The sequence below is a fragment of the Corylus avellana genome, chromosome ca9, assembly GCF_901000735.1.
Source record: "Corylus avellana chromosome ca9, CavTom2PMs-1.0".
Lineage (NCBI taxonomy): Eukaryota > Viridiplantae > Streptophyta > Magnoliopsida > Fagales > Betulaceae > Corylus > Corylus avellana.
The window spans coordinates 20,359,063-20,385,095 of record NC_081549.1 but is presented as its reverse complement, the minus strand read 5'-3'; the positions used below and the strand labels follow the sequence as shown (position 1 = coordinate 20,385,095).

Here is a 26,033-nt window from a genome sequence, read left to right as displayed (position 1 = left end):
TGAAACATTTTATTGGTCAAACGTCCTATTAATATAATATTTAAGAATAAATGCTTTAACGCGAAGGAGAAACAGATAACTAGACATATTAATTAATCTATTAGCTAACTAGCTAGACATTCAAATAAAGATTAGATGACAATGATTACATTAAAATAAGATGCACATCATGACAACATGGGAGGAGGGAATTACTTTATTATCTCCAGTTCTCCACTAATCCTCCAGCAAGTGTAGGCAACAGCATGAGTTAAACTAGCAATCTCCCACAGAGACGATTAGTGTTTGCTGCCTCTGCATCAGTCCTCTTAAGATGGATGATCAGCAGCCTCATGTTCTGGTGTGGCCGTTCCCTGCACAAGGCCACATCAAACCCATGGTGGGATTAGCTGCGCTCCTATGCCATGCAGGCCTCCACGTCATATATATATATATATATATATATATGTGTGTGTGTGTGTGTTTTTCATTCATTTTAAGGTTAAAGTGAAGCATTTTAATGCACTTTCTTCATTTCAATATGAAATACTCGGCAGCATTCTCTCTTCTTATGGTGACTTAATTTGCTAGTTCTCTCTGTCTCTTTTGGTATTGTTTCCTCTCCTTCATATAAATGTTCATTCTTATTAATTATGTTAAGTTTGTTTATATTGCAATATTAATATTCGCACATATCTTAATAGTTGTTTAGCGCACAAAAAGACTTGTTCTTTATATTCAATAAAGAACGAAGTCTTAACATTCAAGTTTATTTTTATTTAATTTTTCATATTAGTGTATTAATTTTCTTACTAGTTCCTTTTATTTCTTAAAAAAAAAAAACCAAAAAATTTCTTACTAGTTGCTAAATCTTGTTTGGTGCTAAAAACCAGAATATTCATTCAAGAATATTGTTTTGACATTCAAAATTCAGAAAATTGGCCACATGCACTTTTTTTTTGTAGTGTGGTACACATATCATGCTTAAATTTAAATATCTTTAAATTATATTGTAAGAAAGTTTATATTTATTAAATTTAAATATATTAAATATATTGTAAAAATTAATACGAGTGGTTGATTGAATTTGTGGTAACTAACCTTTTTCTTTTTCTTTTTTTAATCACTAATCAACTATGAAATGATTTTAATCCCTTGAAAAGTGAGTTGTTGGAAAATAATGAAATTGGAGAAAAAGATAATAATTCAAATTTGAATAAGACTGAGAATAGAGAAATAGAGAGAAAATAATGGAAACTTATAAAGATAGGAGTTTGTAATTCAGAAACTTTTTATCTTCTTAACATTTAATGTTTGTCCTATTTTATTTTGAACGGTGGACTTGTTTAGCAAAATTTCCATATTTTGAACGTCTGGAATAATTTCTATATTATGTCTGTGTGTGGACATCAGCACATGCGTAGCATAATTAGCATTGAATGTTAAACCAATCAATGTCTCATGCAAATGATAAAAATTGGCAGTTGAGATCAAAATTTATTGATGTCTCTTTAAATTTTTATTGAAGTTTTAGCTACTCAATGCTCATCACACGACCCAAAAAATCTCTACCCATAATGTAATTGAATATTTGTATTCTGTCTATTTTTCCTAAGAATAAACCGTTTAAAGTTGGAGAAAGAGTTTTATCCAAGATAGTTTTTAATATTATTTGATTCTCCTATGTGGCTGGGGTAGCGCGCGGCCACCCCTCTCCCACTTGGGTGGCCGGCAGCTACCTTTTAAGTTTTTTTTTTTGCACCACCCCTCCCCCACCCACTTGTGGTGGCCGGCAGCCACTTTTTAAGTTTTTATTTTTATTTTTTTGGCTCATATTTGGTATTATCAGATATGGTTGTATATATATATATATATTTTTTTTTTTCTAAGCCTAGGTTTTGGTATAATGGACTTAGGTGTCATATCTTGATTGGTGGGCACAAAGAGGAGGGTTTGTGCCACAACCGTATTGAAGTTATTCTCTAAGGTATTTGATTAAGACATATCGTGCTTATCCTTTGCTATATACATGGGATAGAAAACAATTGGAATCTACAAACAATTGATTGAACATCGTAATTGATTTTGTGTTTTGACTGTACGTAGTTGTAGTTATTTCCTTTTAACTTGTAATGTTACAATATATGTACGGTAGCACCATTAGGAGACTATTATATTTGTCTTATTAGTTAATTGCTTTGGTTTTTTTTTTTTTCCTTTTCTCTTCTGAATAACAGGAATCGTCAATGGTTATAATTGCTTTAATTTTCTTAATTGTGGGTATCATAGCTGCATGGCCATGTGCGGTAGCCCGTCTATATCTTATTGTGAGACTCCACACAAATATTGTTGCGAGATCGTCATCCCCAATTATTCATCAAAGTCTACTTAAGTTTTAGTACTCTTGCTCGATCATGAAATAATTAATTAAAGTGTTGTCGCGAATAAATTGAAAGGAATAAAACAATGCTCTGGTATTATTAGTAACATTACTTTTTTATAATATTATCAGTGACTCACACACATATATATAAACCAACTTGAGATTTCATTTTTGTAAGGGCATGGCAAACGATAAGTTTAGATCGTGTGGACATCTCTACAACAAGACAGTGAACATCTGCCGGTTTATTCACTACCTAGAAGCAATCACAAAAGTAATAGATCACCAGTTAAATGAAAAAAAAAAAACACAAATCGAGGCAATTTGTTTTTGGGTGGGTGGGGGAAGAGATCGATGGCAAATATTCTCAAGATGAATGTTATTGATAATTTGATCAATCCAATTAGAAAAATAAATAATGGCTCAGGCAAGATAAATAAAAGGGTAAATTGCTAATTTATTTTTTTATTTATTAAAAATGACAAAAATAATTAATTAAGAGAAATGTTATATATCATTTTGATGGAAAAGGATTTCTCCATTTTGATACTCATCTTTTAATTAAAAATTTGATACTCATTACTCATAGCACTTTTTTATAATAAATGCACCACTGAAGTCAAATGTTCAAGAAACAACAAAAACATGGTAGTAGAACAAGCAGGTCTGTCCATCAACTACATCACCAATCAGCCCATAAAAAATGTATGAAATAAGAATAGCATGCTTATCTTCTTTCATATGTTCGCATTTTCTCTGGGATAAACTACATTACCAATTACCTATAGTCCTTAAAAATGTATGAAGTAGACCCATTACACTCTTTTTTAGGGTTGAAAATGCAGGTGGTTATTAATTGCACTAAACTGCTAACTGTTAATTGCCTGAAAAAAATCGTTAACCACCTATGGTGGAGCAGTTAGTTGCCGCCTACCCATATATATTATATTTGAAGAATATTATATCTATATTATATATTTGAGAATAACTTAAATTGGGTTGTTGCACAAAAGGAGGTTTTTGTGCCCACCAATGAAGGGTTGCCACCTCAGCATGGAACATATTAACAAAATAAAACCAAACCACCTAATTATATCATGTCTAATTAATTGTTTTTTTTTTTAATTAAAAAATGCTTTGCTCAACCACCTCTGGGTGGCTGGCTGCCACCCCATAGGCCATCTGGGGTGGCCGTGTTTCCACCCTATGACTTATAGAGTGGCTAGTGAGCCACCCCAACTGGATTTAGAGTAGCCGCGCGGCCACACCCAGGCCATGGGAGTGGCCGCACACCACCCCTACCGCCTCACAAGGCCATCCCTATGCCATTTGAGGTGGCCACGTGGCCACCCCAGATCCAATTGGGGTGGCTCGCTAGCTATCCCATAGGCCTAGGTGTGGCTTGTGCGGCCACCATCGGCGGACTAGGGGTGGCTCGTGCGGCCACCATCGGCGGCCCAGGCGGCCACCCCTACTTCCCATTTGTGGTGGCTGCCAACCTTCTACTTTTTAAAAAAAAATTAATTTTTTAAGTTTTTTCCTTTTCTCATATGTGATATAATTTGGTGTATGTATGCTTTTTTTGTTTTTTTAAAGTTAAGCTTAGCAAGAGTGGCTTAGGTGTCACCTTCTGATTGGTGCACAAAAGTCCACTTTTGTCCAACCTCCCCACCAAAGATGCTCTCTATTTATTTTCATATATCTATTGATCATATTGTAAATTGTTAGCGTTAGCAATGTTGGCGTTTACGGCCACCTTTAAGATTGGCTTTTCTTTGGTTGAACACAGTTAATAATGCAAATTTTAGTTTTTTTTTTTTTTTTTTTTTGTTGGTATATACTAATTACTTGGGTGGCAGTCGTACATTTTGTAACAAAAAAAGCCCTGAAAATTAAGGCAAAAACTAAAAGGGCTAAAAACATATAAAGTGAGCACAAAAAAAACCCAACACTCAAATAGCCTTAAACGGCCAAACTTTTAAAAGTGGTTATAGATTTAATAACGGCTAACCGACCGCCTAAGGCGATGCAAAACGGTTAGGAATTTAGAGCAATTGCCTAAAATGGTTAGGATTAGCGGTTAAAGATGATAATAATATTTAGTAGATTCACATATAACTGTCATACAATTATAATGATGTGACACTAAATATTAGCTATTGATTTTTTTTTTTTTTTTACAAGGCCTTATTGATTCAAATGTTGAGTTTTACTGCCATATCATCATAGTTGTATGACAGTCATATGAGAATATTCGAAATAGTAGCACTCAATTAAATATGATATTGTGCTAATGCACAAAGTAAACCCAGACACCTGAAATAAGGCCTAACCTTCAAGCATTTATGTAAGTCTGTTTCTTAAGACAATGCTGCCTTTACAGCAACGGTCGACATAATACATACGGTAAAGTGTCCTGTGGGCTTTATTTCACAACTGGATCCCTTCGCCTTTAAAACTCATCTTTACCGATTCCCTAATCCAGTAGGAGAGTTTTCTCTTTGTTATCAAAACTATATTTTAAGGTGATCCGTTTCATTTGCAATTTAAAATGCAATTAAGCTTTTGGTAAAATCGTAATTTAGCTTTTAAAATTATAGGTTTTTTAAAACACACCTATTCCTTCTTTGCATCAAATTTTTCTAGGTCTTCAAAATGTATTTTAAAGGAAAGCACTCCCAAACAATATATTTTTTACAATTTAATTTTAAATTGGAATTTTAATATACAAAATCATAGTAATTAACGCACTTAAGTCTCGAGCTAATAAAATAAATGTTTGCCTTAAAAGGTTGAATGTGAAATCGCAGTGGTTGGGAAAGGTCTGATTACGTACATGACATTCAGACAATTATTCACCTCGAACCCCGCTCTTATAATCCAGTTCTTTCCTCTATCTATTTGCCAGGAAAATCAAGAGTATAATGTTAGAAGTTATTTTGTCTTCTGATGTCACTTTTAAAATGACGTAGATAGCTTTTAAAATTATTGTTGAACTTATGATTAATTACTATTAAATTTTGATCAAATTATAATTTTAAAAGTTACTTCATTCGTAGAATGCCACTAAAGAAACATAAGACTAGCTTATAGAATTATTCAAAAAATCATGAAGGAAAATAAGATAATTTATGATATGTTGTAGAACAAATGGGTGATTTTATTTATTTATTTATTTTAAAAGAACAGTGGCTAGGTCATCGAGTTTCTAATTTTGTCAAAATTGCTATTAGAAATAATACAAATTTTTACTACAAAGTGCTATGTCGCATAGTATAATTTTTAGTGCTTAGTTTCTTCATCTATTTTGTGTAACGTGGCACTTATATAAACTACTACCTCAGTTTTTGTTTTTTTTTTTTTAAGTTGCAGTAAAAACTAAGCATGTTGCCAGTTCTTTGTGGGTTCTGTTTGATGCTATGAGACCCAGCCCAGTACAGCCACCTAAGAATGCTAGCAAACAGAAAGCCCACAATGTTACAATATTACTGTATTCACTGGTGTCAATTGTCAAACATCACCCCGTGATTATCATTCAAATAATTTATATAAATTAGGGTTCCTGTCATAATTATAAAAAGAAAAAAGTTTTAACTACCTTCGAAAATGACAAAATTTGTAAAAAGACTTGCAATTAGCGTGAATTTTTTAGGTGGGGGCGAGGGGTTAAGTTCCCCCCCTCTCGCCCTACATTGGCCACGCCCTTTGACCCTTAATTTGCTGCATATAAAACAGAAAGGAGCATCTAATCAGTTCAATGCGCATCTTTGACCTTATATTATGATTTAAGATGGACAATAATTTAACAAAAAATGAAAACTTTTGTATTGAAAATGTAAATGTGATTAATAACTTAATATTACACGAGGTGCTTGCACCCATTTATATATATATATATATAGTAAACTAAATCTAAATAATATACATCAAGATACTAAAGATCATATCCTAAATATAATACTAAAGCATATCTTGAATATAATACCAAAGCATATCTTGAATATAAATACTAAAGATATGATTATCTCATCATATCTTGGAAGATGCAACAAGATCCTTTAGTAGACAATCCCATTCCGTAACCAAGCATTAGTGAAAAGTGGAGCATGATGAGTTACTTTACTTTAACCAAAAAACCCTTAATGGATAGAGATTAGAGAGCCTTGAAAGATGGAGCAGCAACCACATATACTGCTCTTGCCGTTCCCTGCACAAGGCCACATCAAACCCTTGCTAAGCCTAGCAGAGCTCCTCTGCCACGCTGGCCTCCACGTTACTTTCCTTAACACCGACCACAACCATCACTGCCTCACCCACCTACAACCGCTCTCTGCTCACTTTCCCACCCTCCACTTTGACTCCATCTCCGATGGCCTGCCCACCGATCACCCCCGCAATATACAGTTTATGAGAGATATACTATTCTCGGTCAAGTCCGTGACGAAGCTACGCTTCCGCGATTTGCTGGCTGACTTAAGCACAAAGTCCGAGCGTCCGGTCACTTGTGTAATAGCTGATAGTATTATGTCTTTCGCAATTGATATTGCTAAGGAATTGGGCGTTCGCGTAATGACGTTTTGGGCCTTGAGTCCATGCTCCTTGTGGTCTTTTTTATGCTTTCCGAAGCTCATTGAGGAAGGCCAGCTTCCAGTTGGAGGTGAGGGTAAGTGTGTAACTCTGACACACCTGAATTTTCTTCATATATATATACAGAGCAGTAGTGTTTTAAGTTTCTGAGCAGTAGTGTTTTAAGTTTTCTTATGCCTACGGCCTACCCTTCCTCTTCCTTTCGTTTTCTTCTTCTTCTCTTGCCCCTACTCATCTCCCTCCTCCTTTTTTCTTGCCCCTACCTCTTCCTCCTTTTTTCTTCTTATTCTTCTTCTCTTGCTCAGCTTCTCTCTTCCATCTCTCTCATCCAGTCCTCATGCTTCCCCTCTTTTTCTCCACTCTGCCCACTCTAAAAATAAAAAAATAAAAAATTTCTCCTCTGCCCAATGCTATATGGCCACTCTTAAGAGAATAAATAAGAAAAATACAATGGACTTATGTCAATTAACGTGAAAATGTTTTCTAAATGTTAAATAAAATAATTTAAAAATAATTACATACCATTAATAGATAATTAAATATTAAAAGTAATTAATTGGACATGTAATATTTTTTCAAAGTGTTTGAAACTTTGAAATAACGAAATAATTTATATTAGTTTTTGGTAAATTATAGTATAATAAAATATTATTTTATATTAATTAAATATTAATCTTACATCCTACCCCTACAATAAGAAAATCTTGGCTCCGCCAACGTCATTTGGCTTAAAAATAGTAGATTTAAATTTGGACCATTCATTATTTTGATAGGATTCTTTTTTATTTTTTATTTTTTGTGAAGCACCTAATTAAGCCGAAAAGATATTTAATTATTTGCACTGCAGCTTCATGCCTTAACCTTTGATAAGGATATATTTAAGAAAAGGCTAAAATAGGAAACTTCAATACCTACTTTATCTAATTTAGCTAATGAATTTTTAAAAATCTTCTACATCTAATTAGCTATATTTTTATTTATATTATTTAAATATTATTAAAAGTGAAAATATTTTTGGGAAAAAGAGAACATGTGAGGAAAAATGAGAAAAGTTTTGAAAAAAAAGAGAAAACAGGTGAGAGAAAAAGTACTGCTACGTTTAGTTTTTTTTTTTAGCTCTTCCAATCAAATACCTATTTTGCATTTTCCTTTGGCTAATCCAATATAGAAATTTTTTTAAATATTTGAAGAGCCATTTTAGATAAAAGTAACATTTGGCTCTTCCATTATGAATACTCTAAAGCTAAGATTAATGCTGACCGTGCTTAGATGCCTAATATGTATTCCACATGCAACTTGTTGCTTTGCTAATATATATGTATTAGAGAATTAATTCCACATGCGATACAATAATTACTACTATTTTTTTTTTTTTTTTTAGAAGTATACATTAGTTAGTACTTAGTAGATACTAATGTCTTTCACAAAATTTTGTAGACGACGATATGGATCGGATGGTCAGAGGCGTGCCAGGTATGGAAGACCTTTTGCGACGCCGAGATTTACCCGGCCTTTACAGACTAAAATTGGATGACCCCTTCTTTATATCTATAATCGAGGATATCATGGCCATGACTCGAACTTCAGCGCTCATATTCAACACCTTTGACAACCTCGAAGATCCCACTATCTCTCACATCGCCTCTCTCTTTTCCAGAATTTACACAATTGGACCCCTTACTACCCTCCTGACATCCCGTATTGAGCATGATGTCTCGCGGTCTTTATCGTCCTTTAATAATTTATGTGAAGCGGACCGCAGTTGCATGACGTGGCTTGATTCACAATCGTTAAGATCCGTTGTTTACGTAAGCTTCGGTAGCACGGGGTTGATGACGCGTGGTCAGTTGCTGGAGTTCTGGCACGGTATGGTGAACAGTGGCAAGCCGTTTTTATGGGTTGTACGGCGTGATGGCATTGAGGGTGCGGAAGGAGAGCACCCAATACCAGAGGAGCTACAAGAGGGTACCAAAGAAAGGGGCTTTTTGGTGGATTGGGCTCCACAAGAAGAAGTCTTGGCCCATCAAGCGGTGGGTGGGTTTTTGACCCATAATGGTTGGAACTCCACGCTGGAGGGCATTGTTTCTGGGGTCCCTATGGTTTGTTGGCCGACAATCGCCGACCACCAAATTAATAGCAGGTTGGTTAGTGAGGTATGGAGGATTGGCCTTGACATGAAGGACACGTGTGATAGATCGACGATTGAGATGATGATAAGAGCAGTGATGGAGGAGAGAAGGGAGGAAATGATGAAGTCAATGGATCGGATTGTGAAATTGGCTCATGATTGTGTTGACCAGGGTGGATCTTCCTACCACAATTTGGACAAGCTTATTGAAGACATAAAACAAGTATGATTTATGACCTTATTTTCCATAAGTTTTAATGCATGCATGCATGTACGTAAGTAATAATGGTACTCTTATATATACGTTTTTTTGTTGTTGTTGTGTTTACGTGTTTGACATTTGACAACTTGAGGAATCAATGACATGTAATAAGATTTGACTATGTTTGTTTCGTTTTTCTTAATTTTTAAAATATTCTACTATTTGAGTATTTTTTGGTGTTTCGTGGATATGCATGAAAAACTTGATCAATTGCAAAATACTATTCTAGCTATTTGATAGAAACAGAGAAACACCGATCACCCCTGCAATCTACATCACTCTCACTTGTGAATTGAGTTGATTACTTGATATATATACTTGATAGAGAGTAAGGCTCTATGTATAAAATGATTTTTTTTTTTTTTCATATTTTTTTTCATATTTTGTGTAACAAAAAGTTATAGTCAATAAAAAATATTTTTCTTTTGATTAAAAAAGCTTCTTTAATTTTCGTAAAATTGTTTCAATTTTTGAAAATTGTAAGCCATTTTTTGAGTATGAGTTTTTCATTTTTAAATCGATGGACCCAACTATGACGTCGTTGGGACCCGGTTGAGACACCGCTGGCACTCGGTTGGGACTTGTCGGGATCCAACCAAGCTATCATCGGGACTTGCAGGGACCCAACATGGCCACCGTCGGGACTTCACCAAGACCTATCGAGACTCGCTGTGATCCAAACGCTGAACAATGTTTTTAAATAAATCATTTTTTTCAAGAAAATATATCTGCGAGAAACATCTTTCGATAAAAAAAATATTTTATGTTGAAACAAACAGATTCTAAGCCTCATCTTTCTACGTGAAATTCAAGTATTTTAGCTATAAATTTTGAAGTTATTTTCAAAAAATTGAAACAAGGATTCACAAAATTAGAACCTCGATGCCCCAACCATTTATTATTTTGTTGAGATGACTATGCACTCATTAATTTGTTGTGCAATTGATCCGAAATATGTCCTTTTCGTCGGTGATTTTTCTTGAAAGTAGATCGTGGAAAGAGCATATAAGAGAGCGGCGGCCGTACGTGGAGATAGTTGTCTGATGTCAATTAGTTGTCAAGTAATTAATTAATCGGACACTTCCTAACCAATGCATTTTTTTTAAAAAAAAAAAAATTGAACTTTTAGGCACATAAAGATGGTTTGGTTATGCATGGTCTTATCGTTACACCAAGCCCCAAGCTGTAAGTGCTGGGAACGCCAAGGAGAAACAGAAGAACGGAAGCAGCTACTGCTCCAATTCCAATATTGGCTAGGTCTGGCACAGGTAGAAGCCACGTGGGAAGATGAAGAGTGCATTAAGAGTCTTACAATTGGATGATGTAACCCTAATATTTAGGATCATTTTGAGCCCTTCAATTACTTTAGTTAAATCCTCACCCTTTAAATCTTTAACCGCGCGTGCTGTAGAAGCCGGATCCTAATATAATATTTAAGGCCATAAATGTTTTTATTCGCACATATTCTTTTACTGGAAATGGAAGGAGCCATTTAGTAAAATGGTGGGATAAAGATGTCTTAATGTTAAAAAAATAGAATAATATTGTCCTAAATTTATACTATTTTGCCTAAATGGCTTCTCCATTTCCTCTTTTACGTCCTCCTTTCAACCCTCTCTCATATTCACTACAAAAAGCCTCCAATTTTAGAACGTCTGGCTTAGGGTCGTTTTAACAAAACGACATTAAGAGGTGTCATTCATGTTGTTGTCATAGTGAACCAGCCAAAATGACGTCACCTAATTGGTTGGTGTCCTTTTAACAAACATGCGCGTCACCATTTGAAGTTTGAAATGATGATGCGCATATCACTGTTATCCAAGGCTCATGGCTCATCCAATCCAAGTAGTTGCGGAGCCAAGAATTAATTTTTGGAGGGGCCAAAGTATGAAGATTGATATATTAATAAGATAATATGTAGGCATTAGTAAAAAAATAAAAATAAAAAAAGAGATAAATTGCATCTTATGCTCTTTTTGAGAACTAAAGTTATTAAGCATTGAATTTGAATTGAAATTTTCAGTAATTTTCTTTTTTATATAACTAAATTATTTATAAGAAATTCACCCTATATTTTGTTGCCAAAATGAGAATAAATTCGGTGTTCACATTATACTATAAAGAACTAACAAGTTACAAGTTGAGCTACATAGCATAAAAGGCTGTCAAAACTAATTGAAAAAGAATTCAGCCTTCATAAACTGAAAGAGAAAAGTTTCCCTGTAGCCTTTTTCCTCTTATTCAATTAGAAAAAAAAAAAAAAAAAATTATTTTTTCACTTTTGGTTCACTTCCTTGTGGGGGTATTTTGAATTAAAGTCAACAACAATATATGTAGAGCCATAACTTCTTAAAATGAATGAATCAATTGCATCTGGCAATTCAGAGTTTTTATTTTTTTATTTTTATTAAAAAAAAAAAAACAATACAGAGTTTTTGTTTATATTTTTTTAAATTTTTTTGCTTATTGGGGCCGTGGCTCATGCAGGCCACAGCCACTGCATCCAAGGCTCCTTTTCTTAATTTTATAATGGAGAATTTTATTTTATTATTGTTATTTTTTAAAAGTAATGGAGAAAGTTGATTGTTGAGAAGTTCCATCAGAGATAGCTGGAAAGGACACAGCATGTCGGCTAAAGTAACTATGTACTTCAACATATTAATTAATCGTTGTGGACACAGCATGTCGGCTAACTAGACATATTCAAATAAAGATAAGATACCAATGATTACATTAAAATAAGATGGACATCATGACAACAAGGGAGGAAGGAATTACTTACGTTATTATCTCCACTAATCCTCCAGCAAGTATAAGCAACAGCATGCGTTAAACTAGCAGTCTCATGGATGATCTGCAGTTTCAGAGACTGCTAGTTTAAGATGGATGATCAGCAGCCTCATGTTCTGATCTGGCCGTTCCCTGCACAAGGCCACATCAAACCCATGGTGGGATTAGCTGTGCTCCTATGCCATGCAGGCCTCCACGTCACCTTCCTCAACACCGACCACAACCACCGCCGCCTCACCCACCTACAAGCGCTCTCTACTCACTTCCCAACCCTCCACTTGGAATCCATCTCCGATGGCCTGCCCGCCGATCACCCTCGCACTCTCCAGTTTCTTCCAGAGTTAATCTCCTCCATCAAGTCCGTGACGAAGCCACTCTTCCGCCAGCTGCTGGCTGACTCCACCAGAAACTCAGTGTGTCCAGCTGTCACGTGTGTAATCGCCGATGGAATCATGTCTTTCGCTATTGACGTTGCAAAGGAATTGGGAATTCACGTAATCGCCTTCCGGACCTTCAGTGCTTGCTGCTTGTGGTCTTATTTCTGTCTTCCCAAACTAATTCAGGAAGGCCAGCTTCCAGTCAACGGTGAGTGAGTGCAAGTGTACGTACCCAGATTTGCTTCACAAGTATATTTTTTTCACGTTTATGTGTTTCACGAAGTTGCAGCAGATGAAGATATGGATCTGACGGTCGCAGGCGTACCAGGTATGGAGGGCCTTTTGCGACGCCGAGATCTACCCGGCATTTGCAGAAGACAACCCGACGATCCCCTCTTTCAATTATTCGTTGTGGAGACCCAGGCCATGATTCGAGCTTCGGCACTCATACTCAACACCTATGACGATCTCGAAGGTCCGATTCTCTCCCATCTTGCCCCTCTCTTTTCCAAAATCTACACAATTGGACCTCTCAATGCTCTTCTGAGATCCCGTATTGGAGACACCGTCTCGCGGTCTTTATCGTCATTTAGTAATTTATGGGAAGTGGACCGTAGTTGCATGACGTGGTTGGACTCGCAGCCGTTGGGATCCGTCGTTTACGTCAGCTTCGGGAGCTTGGCGATCATGACACGTGGCTTCGCCATGGAGATTTGGCACGGCTTAGTCAACAGTGGCAAGCGCTTTCTATGGGCTATACGGCGAGATACCATTCTTCCGGGTGCGGAAGGTGAGCAGGTGATCCCTGTGGAGCTTCAAGAGGGCACAAAAGACAGGGGCCTTGTGGTGGACTGGGCTCCACAAGAAGATGTTCTGGCCCACCCGTCCACGGGTGGGTTTCTGACCCACAGTGGCTGGAACTCTACCCTAGAGAGCATTGTGGCTGGGGTCCCTATGGTTTGTTGGCCCCAAATTGCTGACCAGCAGATCAATAGTAGGTGGGTTAGTGAGGTGTGGAGGATTGGCCTTGACATGAAGGACACGTGTGATAGATCGACGGTTGAGACGATGATAAAAACACTGATGAACGATGGAAGAGAGGAAATCATGATCTCAATGGATCGGATAGCAAAATTGGCTCACGATTGTGTTAGCCAAGGTGGATCTTCCTATCACAACTTGGACATGCTTGTTGAAGACATAAGAAAAATATGATTTATGATGAGTTATATGTATATATGACCGATTCAACAGATCATGTTATCTTTTAGCTCGCAGTTTATTTACGTTTTGTTGGTATATAATATATATAGTTTCATTTGAATGAGTCTTCGGAGTTTGAGAGATGTATAAGGAAGTGATTCCTTAATTTGTGGACCTTATCGATGACTTTCTTGTATTTAAGTGTATTCTCACAAAGAGAATAAAAATAAAGTTTTCTTGCTTGTTCCAATTCCTCTCTCTATTTTCATCTTCTTCTTTAATTTAGTGTGAGTTGATTTGATTGGCGAGGAAGATATTCTACGATTCGTCTTTAGGGGTCTATAGAGAGGCTTAAGATGAACCGGGAACCTCATGTACTGATCTTACCGTTCCCTTCACAAGGCCACATCAAGCCCTTGTTGAGTTTAGCAGCACTCCTATGCCAAGCGGGCATCCACGTCACCTTCCTCAACATCGACAGCTACCACCGCCGCCTCACCCACCTACAAGCACTGTCTGCTCACTTCCCAACCCTCCACTTGGAGTCCATCAACGATGGCCTGCCAGCCGATCACCCGCTCAGTCCTATCAATCGCGTTCCGGAGATAGTCTCTTCCGTCATGTCCGTGACGAAACCCCTCTTCCGCGAGTTGCTGGGCGACCTTAGCAGAAAGCCTGAGCGTCCGATCACTTGTGTTATAGCAGATGGAATTATGTCTTTCGCAATTGACTTTGCCAAGGAATTGGGAATTCGCGCAATCTCATTTCGGGGCTTCCCCGCTGCTTGCTTGTGGTCGTTTTTCTGTATTCCCAAACTAATTGAGGAAGGCCATATTCCAATCCGCGGAGGTGAGTGTTTGACGAAGATTTTCTTCACGAATATCTTATTTTCACTCTATCTGACGTGGTCTCAATGCTTTGTACAAGATTTTCATTCAACGCAGGTACGTCATCAAAATAATAAAGCAAGCATACTATTGCAATGATGAATATCATGCATGAAAAATTAATTATTACAACTTCTTATTTTGCATGGATGAATGGTGATCCTATGGTGTGCCTAATTTTGGACGGAACTAGAAATTTTTATTGACAGAGTCAAAGCATGAATTTAAAATATATTTAAATGGGGAGCTAAATAATTGATGAGAAATATATTAATATTAAAGACTAAATTGATATTGAAAAAATAAAATTAATATTCATTTAATCTTAAGAAAATATAAACAAAATAAAAAAAATTATTTTTTAAATAATTCAATCTTCTATTTAATCGTATTAAAACTAATTACTAGAGATAAACATCACACGCAGTTACTAAAATTTATTCAAACTTTAAATTTTTGAACTGCTTTACTAATGGGATTGGGGCCGAACTAAAAACCTTTGGCTCAAATTCATATTTAAAGCATATTTAGTAAAAAAAAAAAATTCAAAATTGGCCATGGCCCACCCGTTTGCATGTAAGTCTGTCTCTCACCCATTGATAGTAATAATTAAAATAAACTTCTTCAAGTTAAAAAGTGAGAATATTTTGATATTGATATTTTTTTTTAAAAAAAGTGTGAATAGTATCGAGGGGAAGGTGAAAGTGTTTATCAAACAAGCCTAAAGTAAACTTCTTCATAAAGTCTCTACCTTCCCTACCGCCTACCCGAGTGTACGTATATATATATATATTTTGCTTCTTTTCGGAAGCTTCTTGTCCTATACTCGTATACATTCAACAACGTACTCATGCATGTAGATCAATTTCACGTGATATAGCGATTCTACATGCTTCATGCTTCAAAATACGTTCATTTTCCCCGGCATTCTCGTAATGTAGAAATTATTCGTTACGTTAATAATATAATATTAATGCATGTATTTGACCAAATTAACCGCAGCAGAAGACGATATGGATCGGATAGTTACAGGCATACCTGGTATGGAGGGCCTTTTGCGACGTCGAGATCTACCCAGCATTTTCAGGCAACCACTCGACGATCCCATATATAAATTAATGACGGAGGATCCCCACGCCACTACTCATGCTTCGGCACTTATACTCAACACCTTTGATGATCTCGAATCCCCGATTCTCTCCCACCGCCTCGCCCCTCTCTTTTCCAAGATTTACACAATTGGACCTCTCGGTGCTCTTCTAAGATCTCGTACGGGAGATGACGTGTTGCGGTCTTTATCATCCTCTAGCAATTTTTGGGAAGCCGACTGTAGCTGCATGACGTGGCTGGACTCACAGCCGTTAGGATCTGTTGTTTACGTCAGCTTTGGGACCTCGGTGATCATGACACGTGATCAGCTTATGGAGCTCTGGCACGGCCTGGTCAACTGTGGAAGGCCGTTTCTATGGGTTATACGGCGTGATAGCGTTGCAGGTGCGGAAGGAGATGAGCACATGATTCCGGTGGAGCTTCAAGAGGGCACCAAAGGGAGGTGTCTTTTGGTGGATTGGGCCCCACAAGAAGATGTCCTGGCCCACCCGTCCACTGGTGGGTTTCTGACCCACTGTGGCTGGAACGCCATCCTGGAGAGCATTGTTGCAGGGCTCCCTATTCTTTGTTGGCCCCAATATGGGGACCAACTAATTAATGGCAGGTTTGTGAGCGAGGTGTGGAGGTTTGGACTTGAAATGAAGGACACATGTGATCGATCGACGGTTGAGATGATGATAAAGGCACTGATGGAAGATAGAAGGGCAGAAATCATGGCGTCCATGGATCGGATTGCGAAATTGGCTCACGATTGTGTTGACAAATCTGGATCTTCTTACACCAATCTCGACAAGCTCATTGAAGACATAAGAGAAGTATGATTTATGAGCCAATTTATAAGTTGCTTAAGTATGATGCTCTTATTTGTTTCTGATTTATTGTAAGTAATTTATGTTTGATGTGTTTATATATAACTTATTCCACCTTACTTATATAATTTAATTTATTCCAAATCCTCTTTTCTAGTCTCAAATCATTCACATACCAAGAAGATCAATATATTTTTTTTTGTTTTCCTACTAAAATACACTCCACAATAGTTTCAATTACCTTTCTTTATACAATTAAAACAAACATCGGATGGCAGTAGTCCCAAATTCCAATGTTATTGCGCAAGACTGCCAATTAATTGAGCTCAAAAGTTTACTAAAGTTTCGCTCTTGCTAATGGAATAAGTTTACCTTCGATTATTATACGTTTAGCTTGAATTTTATGGATTTCAAGTAAATGAAAGAAATAAATTAAATAAAGTGAAAAGGAAAATGAGGGCTAGAAAGTGTTGTAGCGAATATATTAAAATGAATAAAATAATTCTTTGGTAGTATCAGCAACCTCTTACAATGATTAAGAAACTTTACTTAGGCTCCAATGTTTCATCCATTTTATAAGTGTATTATCAATCATTAAAACTTTTTGTACTTGATGTTTGGGACTCATTAATTCGAAAACTTGGCATGTTCACACAAGGGAAGGAGAAAGGAAGATTCGAACTAGTAGCATTCACTTCATGAGGCGTCGTCCAAATCTGATTGAGCTACACCTTAGGGATGACAAATGGTCAGCACTTGACCATGCGTTAAGAACAAATGGTTTTTTTAAAGTAATGAAATAACCCAACGGTAAAAGGAATCAATGGTTTATAAAAGTTTTAAAGACCAACGGTAAAAGAAATTAATGGTCATAATTAAGCCAAGATCCGGTCATAACACTACTTAGCAATTCAATTGTCATGAAATCTCTTAGTGACCAAATGGTCAAAATACTTTAGGATTAAAAACTTGTTAAAACTGTTTTCTTTTCCATAGAACGTAACTCATGAACATATATTAATGTCAAAAGATAAAACGTTTTACATTTAAAGAATTCCGGAAAAGAAATAATGTTTGTAACAATTTCATCGTTTGATATGGTGTACAAATACATTTATACAGTGCATATGATATATTTCTCGTACAAATTAATGATTTGGACAAAGGGAGACATTGAAAGTCAAAATTAAATTTAAATTTAAACGGTTGATTAATTGCAATAATTAATGTGAAGTTTATGGGCATTAAAATTCGTTACTGTTAATTTGTCTATAAACTATTACTAAAGCTTTCACACTTAGAATATCATTAATTCGACTATAATGTCGTCGTAAAATTATGTAAAGTGATGACATAAACTTGAGATAAGATCACGATCCACTTGGTAAACGAGGGGAGAAAGGAAGAAAACGCCTGAAAATGAAGTAGGCATTAATTTAAAAAATAAAATCAATGAGGATTATTTCTCTTAAAAAAAAAAAAAAAAAAATCACTAAAGAATGTACGTTATTACTCTTTAAGGAAGCAAAATACAGATTTTTCTATCATTAATATTCTCTTATTTTCTTTTTATTTCTGTAGCTTGTTTTCCTTGTTTGTAACTTATTTGACGTTTCTTTTATTTTTATTATTAAATTTATTTCAAATTCTCTTTTATTGCGATATCTTTTTCACCTGATTTATTTTTGCTATATATATTTGCGATAAGTCTATGTGCTTTTCATTCATATTTTGAGGTTAGAGTGAAGTGTTTTAGTGAACTTTTTTCATCTGATCAATATGAAATACTATGGAGCATTCTCTCTCCTTTTGGTGACTTTCCTAGTTGTTTCATCAGCTGGTATGTTTCCTCCTTCTTCGTATAAATTAATGTTCTTTCTTCTTTCATTATGTTAAATTTGTTTACATTGCAATATTAATTTTTGTACATATCTTAATCGCTGTTTAGTGCACAAAAAGACTTAACATTCAAATTTCTTTTCATTTAATTTTTTTTTTTTTCATATTGGTATATAAAATTTCTTACAAGTTACTAATTCATGTTTGGTGCTAAAAAATAAAATATTTATTCAGTAATATATTTTAAATATCTTTATATTATAAAGCTTGTATTCAGTTTAAGATATAAATTGTAACCTAATACATACTGAGTGTTCTTTTCTTTTCTTTTTTTTTTCTTTTTTTTTTTTTTTAAGTCCAACCTAAGTTTTGGGGACATGCATCTTTTAGGTGAAAGTCGTGGTGTATAATATTTACACATAAAAGAGTTTTTATGTACTCTTTGATCTATTGAATTTAAAATGGATGCCTGAAACCTAAAAAGCTCTGCAATTTTTATATTGTTAGAAGCTATAAACAATTGATTGAACAACATAATTTAATTAGTTTATGTTTTGTCTGTACGGAGCTGTTTTCTTTAACATGTGATGTTATAAGAGAAATTACACATGCATGAATTTATTCTCTCTTGCTACCATACTTTTAAGTACACACTTTTTAGCGTGACAATAAAATTACCGTTGAATTTTAAATAAATAATTATTAAATTTTAGATCAATTGATATATATTCTTAATAACAGATATCAAGGTATTTTCTTAATACATATGGCGCTTATTCTTTGCTATATACATGAAATAGAAAACAATTGAATCTACAAGCAATTGATTGAACATTGTAATTGATTTTTGTGTTTTGACTGTAATTGTACGTAGTTGTTTCCTTTATCTTGTAATGTTACAATTTAAGTATGTTAGCACCATGATGAAACTATTATATTTGTCTTATTAGTTAATTGCTTTGTTTTTTTCTCTTGTGAATAATAGGAATTGTCAATGGTTATAATTGCTTTGATTTACCTAATTGTGGGTATCATAGCTGCATGGACATGTGTGGCAACCCGGCTATTTCTTTTTGTGAGACTCCAGACAAATGTTGTTGCGAGATCGTCATCCCCAGTTGATCATCAAAGTCTACTGGAGTTTCAGTACTCTTACTCGATCATGAAATAATTAATTAAAGTGTTGTAGCTAATAAATTAAAATGAATAAAACAATGCTTCGGTATTACCAGTAACTTTAATTTTTTATAATATTTGATGGAAAATACATTCAAGATTCTTCCACTGCACCATCAATGCATGCTTGATCCAGGAATAAAATAAAATAAGCAGCACAAATATGCAGTATTTGCTAGCAATGAGCCAAATTAAAGCACTTCAGTAATACACTATAATACAAGAGTTGCTCCATATTAATCAAGGGCAAGATGTTACTACTTGGCGGATAATAAGACTAAAAAAGTTTTCAGGAGAAAGCCTTGCATTCAGCAGCATATATAGGGTGCAAAACAAAATCATAAACTTATGAAAAAGAGTTTGGACCAGGAAGCTGGGTAGAATAAAATGTGATGATCCGGAGCATTTAAGAATCCTGCAGAAAATAAATACAATATCTTCAACTGGGCAATTGTGTTATCCGGGAGCTGGCTGCAAGTGTACCTTCATTGACGCACATATCATAAAATCATTTCTCATTGCTCATGCATGTAGGAAAGAGTAACTGTTCCAGTATTCTAAAACAAACAAAGAATAGTGGGAAAAAATAACAGAGAGAAGGGAAAAAAAATTCAAACAAAAAATGAGTACTAAACTTACAAGTTCTTTGATGCTGTTTTTAGTTTTGGATATTTCCGCAGTTAGTGATGACTTTCTGATCAGTTTTAGATATTGATAGGTCCAAAGGAAGATCAACCCCTTTGGTTGCTGAATTGACATTTAAACAATTGAATTTCATTTTCATGGCATATAAAAGATCTACACGAAAATAATGACACACAAGTCACATAAAAGTGAAGTATTTGAGGGACTTCTTACATGATTTAGGGGAATTACAGTGACATTTCCATCAAGTTTCAGCACCAAATGAGAGTTATTATATCAGAATGTAATAAAACATAAAACATGGCATCCATAAAAGCTTGGCACACATGAAAACATCAAATTAAAAGTTCGAAAGGTAAAATTGAGACTTTTTCAACTTTAAGTGGTCTTCTGAAAACGCGTGAAATTAGCTTTTGTGAAGTTAACCCTTATTTTTATATAGTAATTTTCCTTTCTATACATGATTTGCCATTGTTCCTTCAACATGCAATATAAAAGATGGTAGATACATTAATTCACTTATATATATGGAAATTGATGAAAGAATGATTTTTATCATTTCTCATATTAATTTGAAATTAAAAAAAAAATTATTTTGAGTTGAATTTTAAAAAACGACATTGTTTTTCGAGGAAAGAACTCCATATTACTCTATTCTTAATTCCTTTGATTAATGAAATATCAACTATTATTTTTCAAAAAAAAAAAAATGAACTAGCAAGAAAATTTATCCATTGATATGAAAAAATTAAATAAAACTAAATTTGAATGTTAAGACTTTGTTCTTTATCTTTTTGTGTACTAAACATCTATTAAGATATGTACCAATTTTAATATCGTGATGTAAACAAATTTAACATAATGAAGAAGAAGGAACATTTACGAAGGAGAGAAAACAATACCAAAAGAGAAAGAGAGAACTAGCAAAGTCGTCAAAAGGAGAGAAAATGCTGCCGAGTATTTCATATGGAAATCAAATAAGTGTACTAAACCGCTTCACTTTAACCTTAAAATGAATGAAAAACACATATAGGCTTATCGCATATATATTGCAAAGAATAAGCGCAATATGTCTTAACCAAATACCGTAATATTAGGGGAACAGGGGAAGGATATCAGACCAAAAAAGATCATTTGAAATAAATTTACAGAAACATTTATATTAAGAAACTTCAAATAAGTTACAAATAAGGAAAACAATTACATAAATAGAATGAAAATAAGAGAATATTAGTACATGGCATTTTAGGCACAACTATCCTAGAAGCTTCAAGTACACAAAAAACTGGGCATTTTATGGGGAAGAACTTGCACATTGGGGGTTTAAAGGACCTGCCCTTCCCAACCTCTGTGAAATCTCAATTTCTCGCAAAATGCTAAGAGGCCAAACAAAGGTGGAAGCTTTTTGTTTAATGGCCAACGACTCGCAGAATTTATGCGGCCCCTACCTAACAAGTAATTTTCCTACCTACAATTAGAGATTATATATGTCTTATAAGTGGCTTAGTGACTCCAATTATAACATTGAAAAGTCATTTTGCATGGTGTAACAACACAAGTCGTGATATATTTATTTTTAATTTTAATGTAATTGAATTGATACCTAAGGTGTAGCTTCTGAATTAGTTATTATTTGTAATGGTTAATCATAAAGTGTTAGCTTTACGGTATATTATAAAAGTTTTTTCTTTTATCATCTTAATCTTTGGTAGACATGATGTTTGTATGTTTGTTCGTTTATCATCGATTCATATCCTCCAAAGTCATCATCGATTAATCTGCCAAACTGATACGCAGTGCATGGCACGACTCACGAGGGTCGATTAAGCTGTTGGACGGTTGAGATTTAAAGAAGGGAATGAAATGACAGTTGAGTTAAGAAAGGGGTGGATGTGATCATTATCTTGGCCTCCGGGTTGAGGAGGAAGAGTTTCGGCATAAGAGTTTTTTTACTCTCAGGATCGATGAATAATTGCTATCCATGCATTTGGTTGAGTTTGTCTATCACAGATCTAGTATTAAATCTGATTTTAGTCATGGGTTAACAGATTGGTCTCGAATCTTGTACTAAATTTGGTAATCTTGTAGCTTTATGCTATGATTGCTTTAAAACTTTGCTCTGTGATGTAAAAGTTTTATACTCGTAGTATTATTGAATGAAATGTTATATTTTTCTCAGAGAGAGAAAAAAAAAAAGAAAAAAAAAAGGGGGAAAGGGGTGGAATATTGTACGTTTGACATTTATAAAGAATATATTACTGATCAGTGTATGAAGAGTAATGTTACACATATTTCAACTCTTACACAATAAAATGCACACATGTTACAAATATTTCAACTCTTATACAATAAAATGCACACATCCTAATGTAATATTTAAAATCATCATTAAATCAAAAATTTAATAATAACTCATCCAAAATTTAAAATCACGTCAAGGCGTGCATTTAAGTGTGAGAAAGTGAGATTACTAAATACACACAGCATTGTTACCTCTTGCCAGTGGCTTGGGGATGGGGTCACTGACATGTCCAAGGCAAAATAAATTCATGCTGCCTTTCTTTCATGTCCAGGCTACCCCGGTTTGGTTCGGTTGCAAATAGTGTCTGGCGCTCCTTAAGCAGAGACGGAGGGAGGGGGGACCGGGGTGGGCCATGGTCCTTCCCCCAAAATAAGGAAAAAAAAATTATAAGTAAAAAAAATAATAAAAACCTCAAAATAAGGAAAAAAAAAATTATAAGTTAAAAAAAAAATAAAAAAAAAAGTAAAAAAAGTAAAATTAAAGTTTTAATTTTAGTCATTTGGCCCCTTTAAAAAAAAAAAAAAAAAAATTGGCCCTATTTTTAAATTTTTTGGCCATATCCAATAAAATTTTTTGGCCCTATTTTTAATTTTGTTGGCCTATACAGTAGTCTTTAGTTCATAAAAAACAACCAAAATAATATTTTTTAATAAAAAAATTCTAAAGAACCGAAAAAAAAAAATTTGGCTGGCCCCCTTTCATAAAATTTCCTGGCTCCGTCCCTGTCCTTAAGGCAGGGAATTTTGGTCATATCAAACGAAAAATAGGAAAATGTCTAAAAGGTAATCGGCTAGAGTCATAATATAAAGGGTTAAATACAAAACAGGTACATGCGGTTTGCACCAAAATCAAACAGGCACTTGAGTTTTCAAAAATATTACAAATGATACATGTGGTTTGCAACAAAACTCACTTGATACCTTTGTTAATATTCCGTTAGATTTTTTAAAGGAACGTCATGTCACCCTTATACATGGGCGCCACCTGGCGTGGTATCTGAGTTTTTAGGTGCCACGTTATTTTTTTTAAAAAAATAAAAACCCAAAAATTTAAAAATTGAAAGAAAAAAAAAAGAGAAAAAAAAGAAAAAAAAAAAAAGAGCAGCTAGGGTGGTCAAACCACCCCCATAGCCACCCCATTTTGCCTGGGGTGGTTCGAAAAGGGGGTGCAACGAGGCTGCTCCTCCTTTTTTTCTGGGACAGAAAGAGATGGACGAAGAAAAGCAGAGATGGACGAAGAAAAGCAGAGAGATGGCTCGGAGCATCTCCTACCTAAGTGGCTCTCAGCTGCTCTCTCTCAAACGCCGCTCCAATATTGCAATCATAGATGTCAGGTTCGTTCACAAACATACGCTCTTCTTTCCAATTTTGATTCATAATTTACCTTCTTTTTTTCGCTGGATTATTTTGATTCTTCCATTCATAGGCGTTGATGGGTTTTTCCAGGGATGACGAGGGAAGATATGACGGTCATATAGCTGGGTCTCTGCACCATGCGAGCGACACTTTCTCTGACAAGATATCCAATCTTATTTAGGAGGTGAAGGGGAAAGATACCCTTGTTTTCCACTGCGCTCTCAGCCAGGTTTTGTTGCAGTTTTCAAACCCTATTAGGTTTTCCTGTTTTTTTTTTTTTTTTTTGGGCATTCGTTTTTGGATTCGATTATCTACTGGGTTTCTTCAAATCAACCCGTCTACTTCATATTATTTGTGGCCAAACCACACCAGGCAAAATGGGGTGGTTCGGCCACCCCAGCTGCCGTCATTTCTTATTTTTTATTTTATTTTTGGGGGGTTTTTTTTTTAAAATGACATGGCATCAAAAAATTTAGGTATCACGTTATGTGATGCCCACATATAAGGATGATGTGACATTCTATTAAAAAATCTAAGGGAATGTTAATAGAAATACTAAATGAGTTTTTTAGCAAACCAAGGATACTATTTGTAATATTTTTGAAAACTCATGTGTTTGTTTGATTTTGGTGAAACCACATGTACCTGCTTTGTATTTAACCCTAGTATAAAAGCTGTGTGTTGCGCTAGTCAGTAGTCCTGAGTCTCTTACTAAAGCAACCATGTCCTCCTCTGACCTTCCTAATCTTTTCTCTCTAGAAGAATATGACTACCAGTACGACTATTCAAGAGGGAGATCCCGCTCATTGTGGTCATCATCATATTCTCGGTGTTTTCCCTGTTTCTTATTGCCTCAGTCATATATGAAAGGTGTTTTCTCCAGCGCCAAGTCCGTCGCCGAGGCCCGATTCAAGGCTGAGCCCCTGGTTCAGCCTGAGCCCCGCGAAGCGCCGGCACCAGCTCGTGTTTAAAGTTCGCAATATTCTTTTTTTTTTTTTGGATTGCCATGCATGGAATGGAAGGGACATCGGATGGTGCTTCGTATATACCTAATCGTCAGAAAAGATTTAGTGGTTAAAAGCTCATGATTTTTTTTTTTTTTTTCGTGTTTATCTTGTCAGATCCATGGCTAACATTTCTCTATATCTAACTAATCAAAGATAGTTTTCATGAGTATCTAAACTCTTAAGCTGATCGTTTGGGTACTTGATTCATATACTGAAAATTGATTAATGTAAGTCCACTAATTAAACATTATTAATTGGTTTGATTTTGAGCATTATTTTGATACCCATGCCACTTGGCCCACCTGACAAGTGACAAGGATGCGCACATATATATACACACGTGGCAGGTTTTCAGTGGTTTGGTCAACTACCAAACTAAAAGAGCTCAATGATGATCAGGTCAATTGGCCAATGCAGTGGATCCACGTACCCACGCATTCTTTTTTATAATTGTTCATTTATGAAGGTCCCGTGTAGCTTTCTGTTTGCATGGTGTTTCCGTGCTTCCTAACTTTTGGATTGTCTACGAGCTAAATGGGAAGTTTACGTCGATTTGCAGGTGAAAGGCTCTCAGCATTCCAATGATGGCAGCATTGTGAATTATTCATCAGGCCAAAGGCTCAGCATTGGCAGTGCTTACTGAACCATCACAAATGCAAGCTTTGGGTTGCGTGGATAGTGGGTTGTCTTTCTTTGCTACTTCAACAGCTCATTCTTTCCATTTTTGGAAAGTTTTCCCAGGAAAACGAATCCCAGTTTTCCCTAGACTTATACGTACCCACATGTGAGTATAGTTTTCTCTTTCTGATACCCCTATTGGGTTTGTTAACCCGTATCTAAGCCACTGGTTTGCGATCTATGTTACCCTTATCGATGCTTATGAATATAAGTTATATATTTTTGCATCTTAAGATGAGTTTAATTAATATTTAGGAAAAAAATGCAAAACCAATCCCAGTAATTACACTGATTTTCAATAAAGCTCATTGTGACATTAATATATGTTCATAAGTTCTATGGAAAAGAAAACAGTTTTAACAAGTTTTTTTTTTTTTTTTTTTGAAACATATCATACTCATTCATTGATAAAAGTTGCGAGCTTAAAGCTCTTACAAACAGAGCAAAAAGCTCTGAAATAAATCATAGCCGAAGCTAAAGATACAGTCATCAACAACAGACCAAATCAACCAAAAC

General features: G+C 35.2%; 3 protein-coding genes across 4 annotated transcripts; all 3 read left to right on the top strand.

Moving 5' to 3' along the window:
• The first annotated feature begins 6,532 nt into the window (after positions 1 to 6,532).
• On the top strand, positions 6,533 to 9,393 carry LOC132162452 (7-deoxyloganetic acid glucosyltransferase-like). Its single transcript, XM_059572689.1, has 2 exons — positions 6,533 to 7,019; positions 8,387 to 9,393. Exons 1-2 carry the CDS (start codon positions 6,533 to 6,535, stop codon positions 9,304 to 9,306), a joined length of 1,407 nt encoding a protein of 468 aa, XP_059428672.1. The 3' UTR covers positions 9,307 to 9,393.
• Positions 9,394 to 12,044: 2,651 nt separating this feature from the next.
• On the top strand, positions 12,045 to 13,833 carry LOC132191804 (7-deoxyloganetic acid glucosyltransferase-like). Of its 2 annotated transcripts, none has more exons than XM_059606908.1 (2): positions 12,045 to 12,714; positions 12,799 to 13,833. In XM_059606908.1, exons 1-2 carry the CDS (start codon positions 12,222 to 12,224, stop codon positions 13,719 to 13,721), a joined length of 1,416 nt encoding a protein of 471 aa, XP_059462891.1. In that variant the 5' UTR covers positions 12,045 to 12,221; the 3' UTR covers positions 13,722 to 13,833. The 2 variants fall into 2 exon arrangements, with proteins under 2 accessions (XP_059462891.1, XP_059462890.1); XM_059606907.1 differs by having other exon boundaries at positions 12,046 to 12,714; positions 12,796 to 13,833.
• Positions 13,834 to 14,057: 224 nt separating this feature from the next.
• LOC132162616 (7-deoxyloganetic acid glucosyltransferase-like) lies at positions 14,058 to 16,566 on the top strand. Its single transcript, XM_059572891.1, has 2 exons — positions 14,058 to 14,558; positions 15,602 to 16,566. The coding sequence occupies exons 1-2, from the start codon at positions 14,066 to 14,068 to the stop codon at positions 16,525 to 16,527; spliced, it is 1,419 nt and encodes a 472-aa protein (XP_059428874.1). The 5' UTR covers positions 14,058 to 14,065; the 3' UTR covers positions 16,528 to 16,566.
• Positions 16,567 to 26,033: the final 9,467 nt, after the last annotated feature.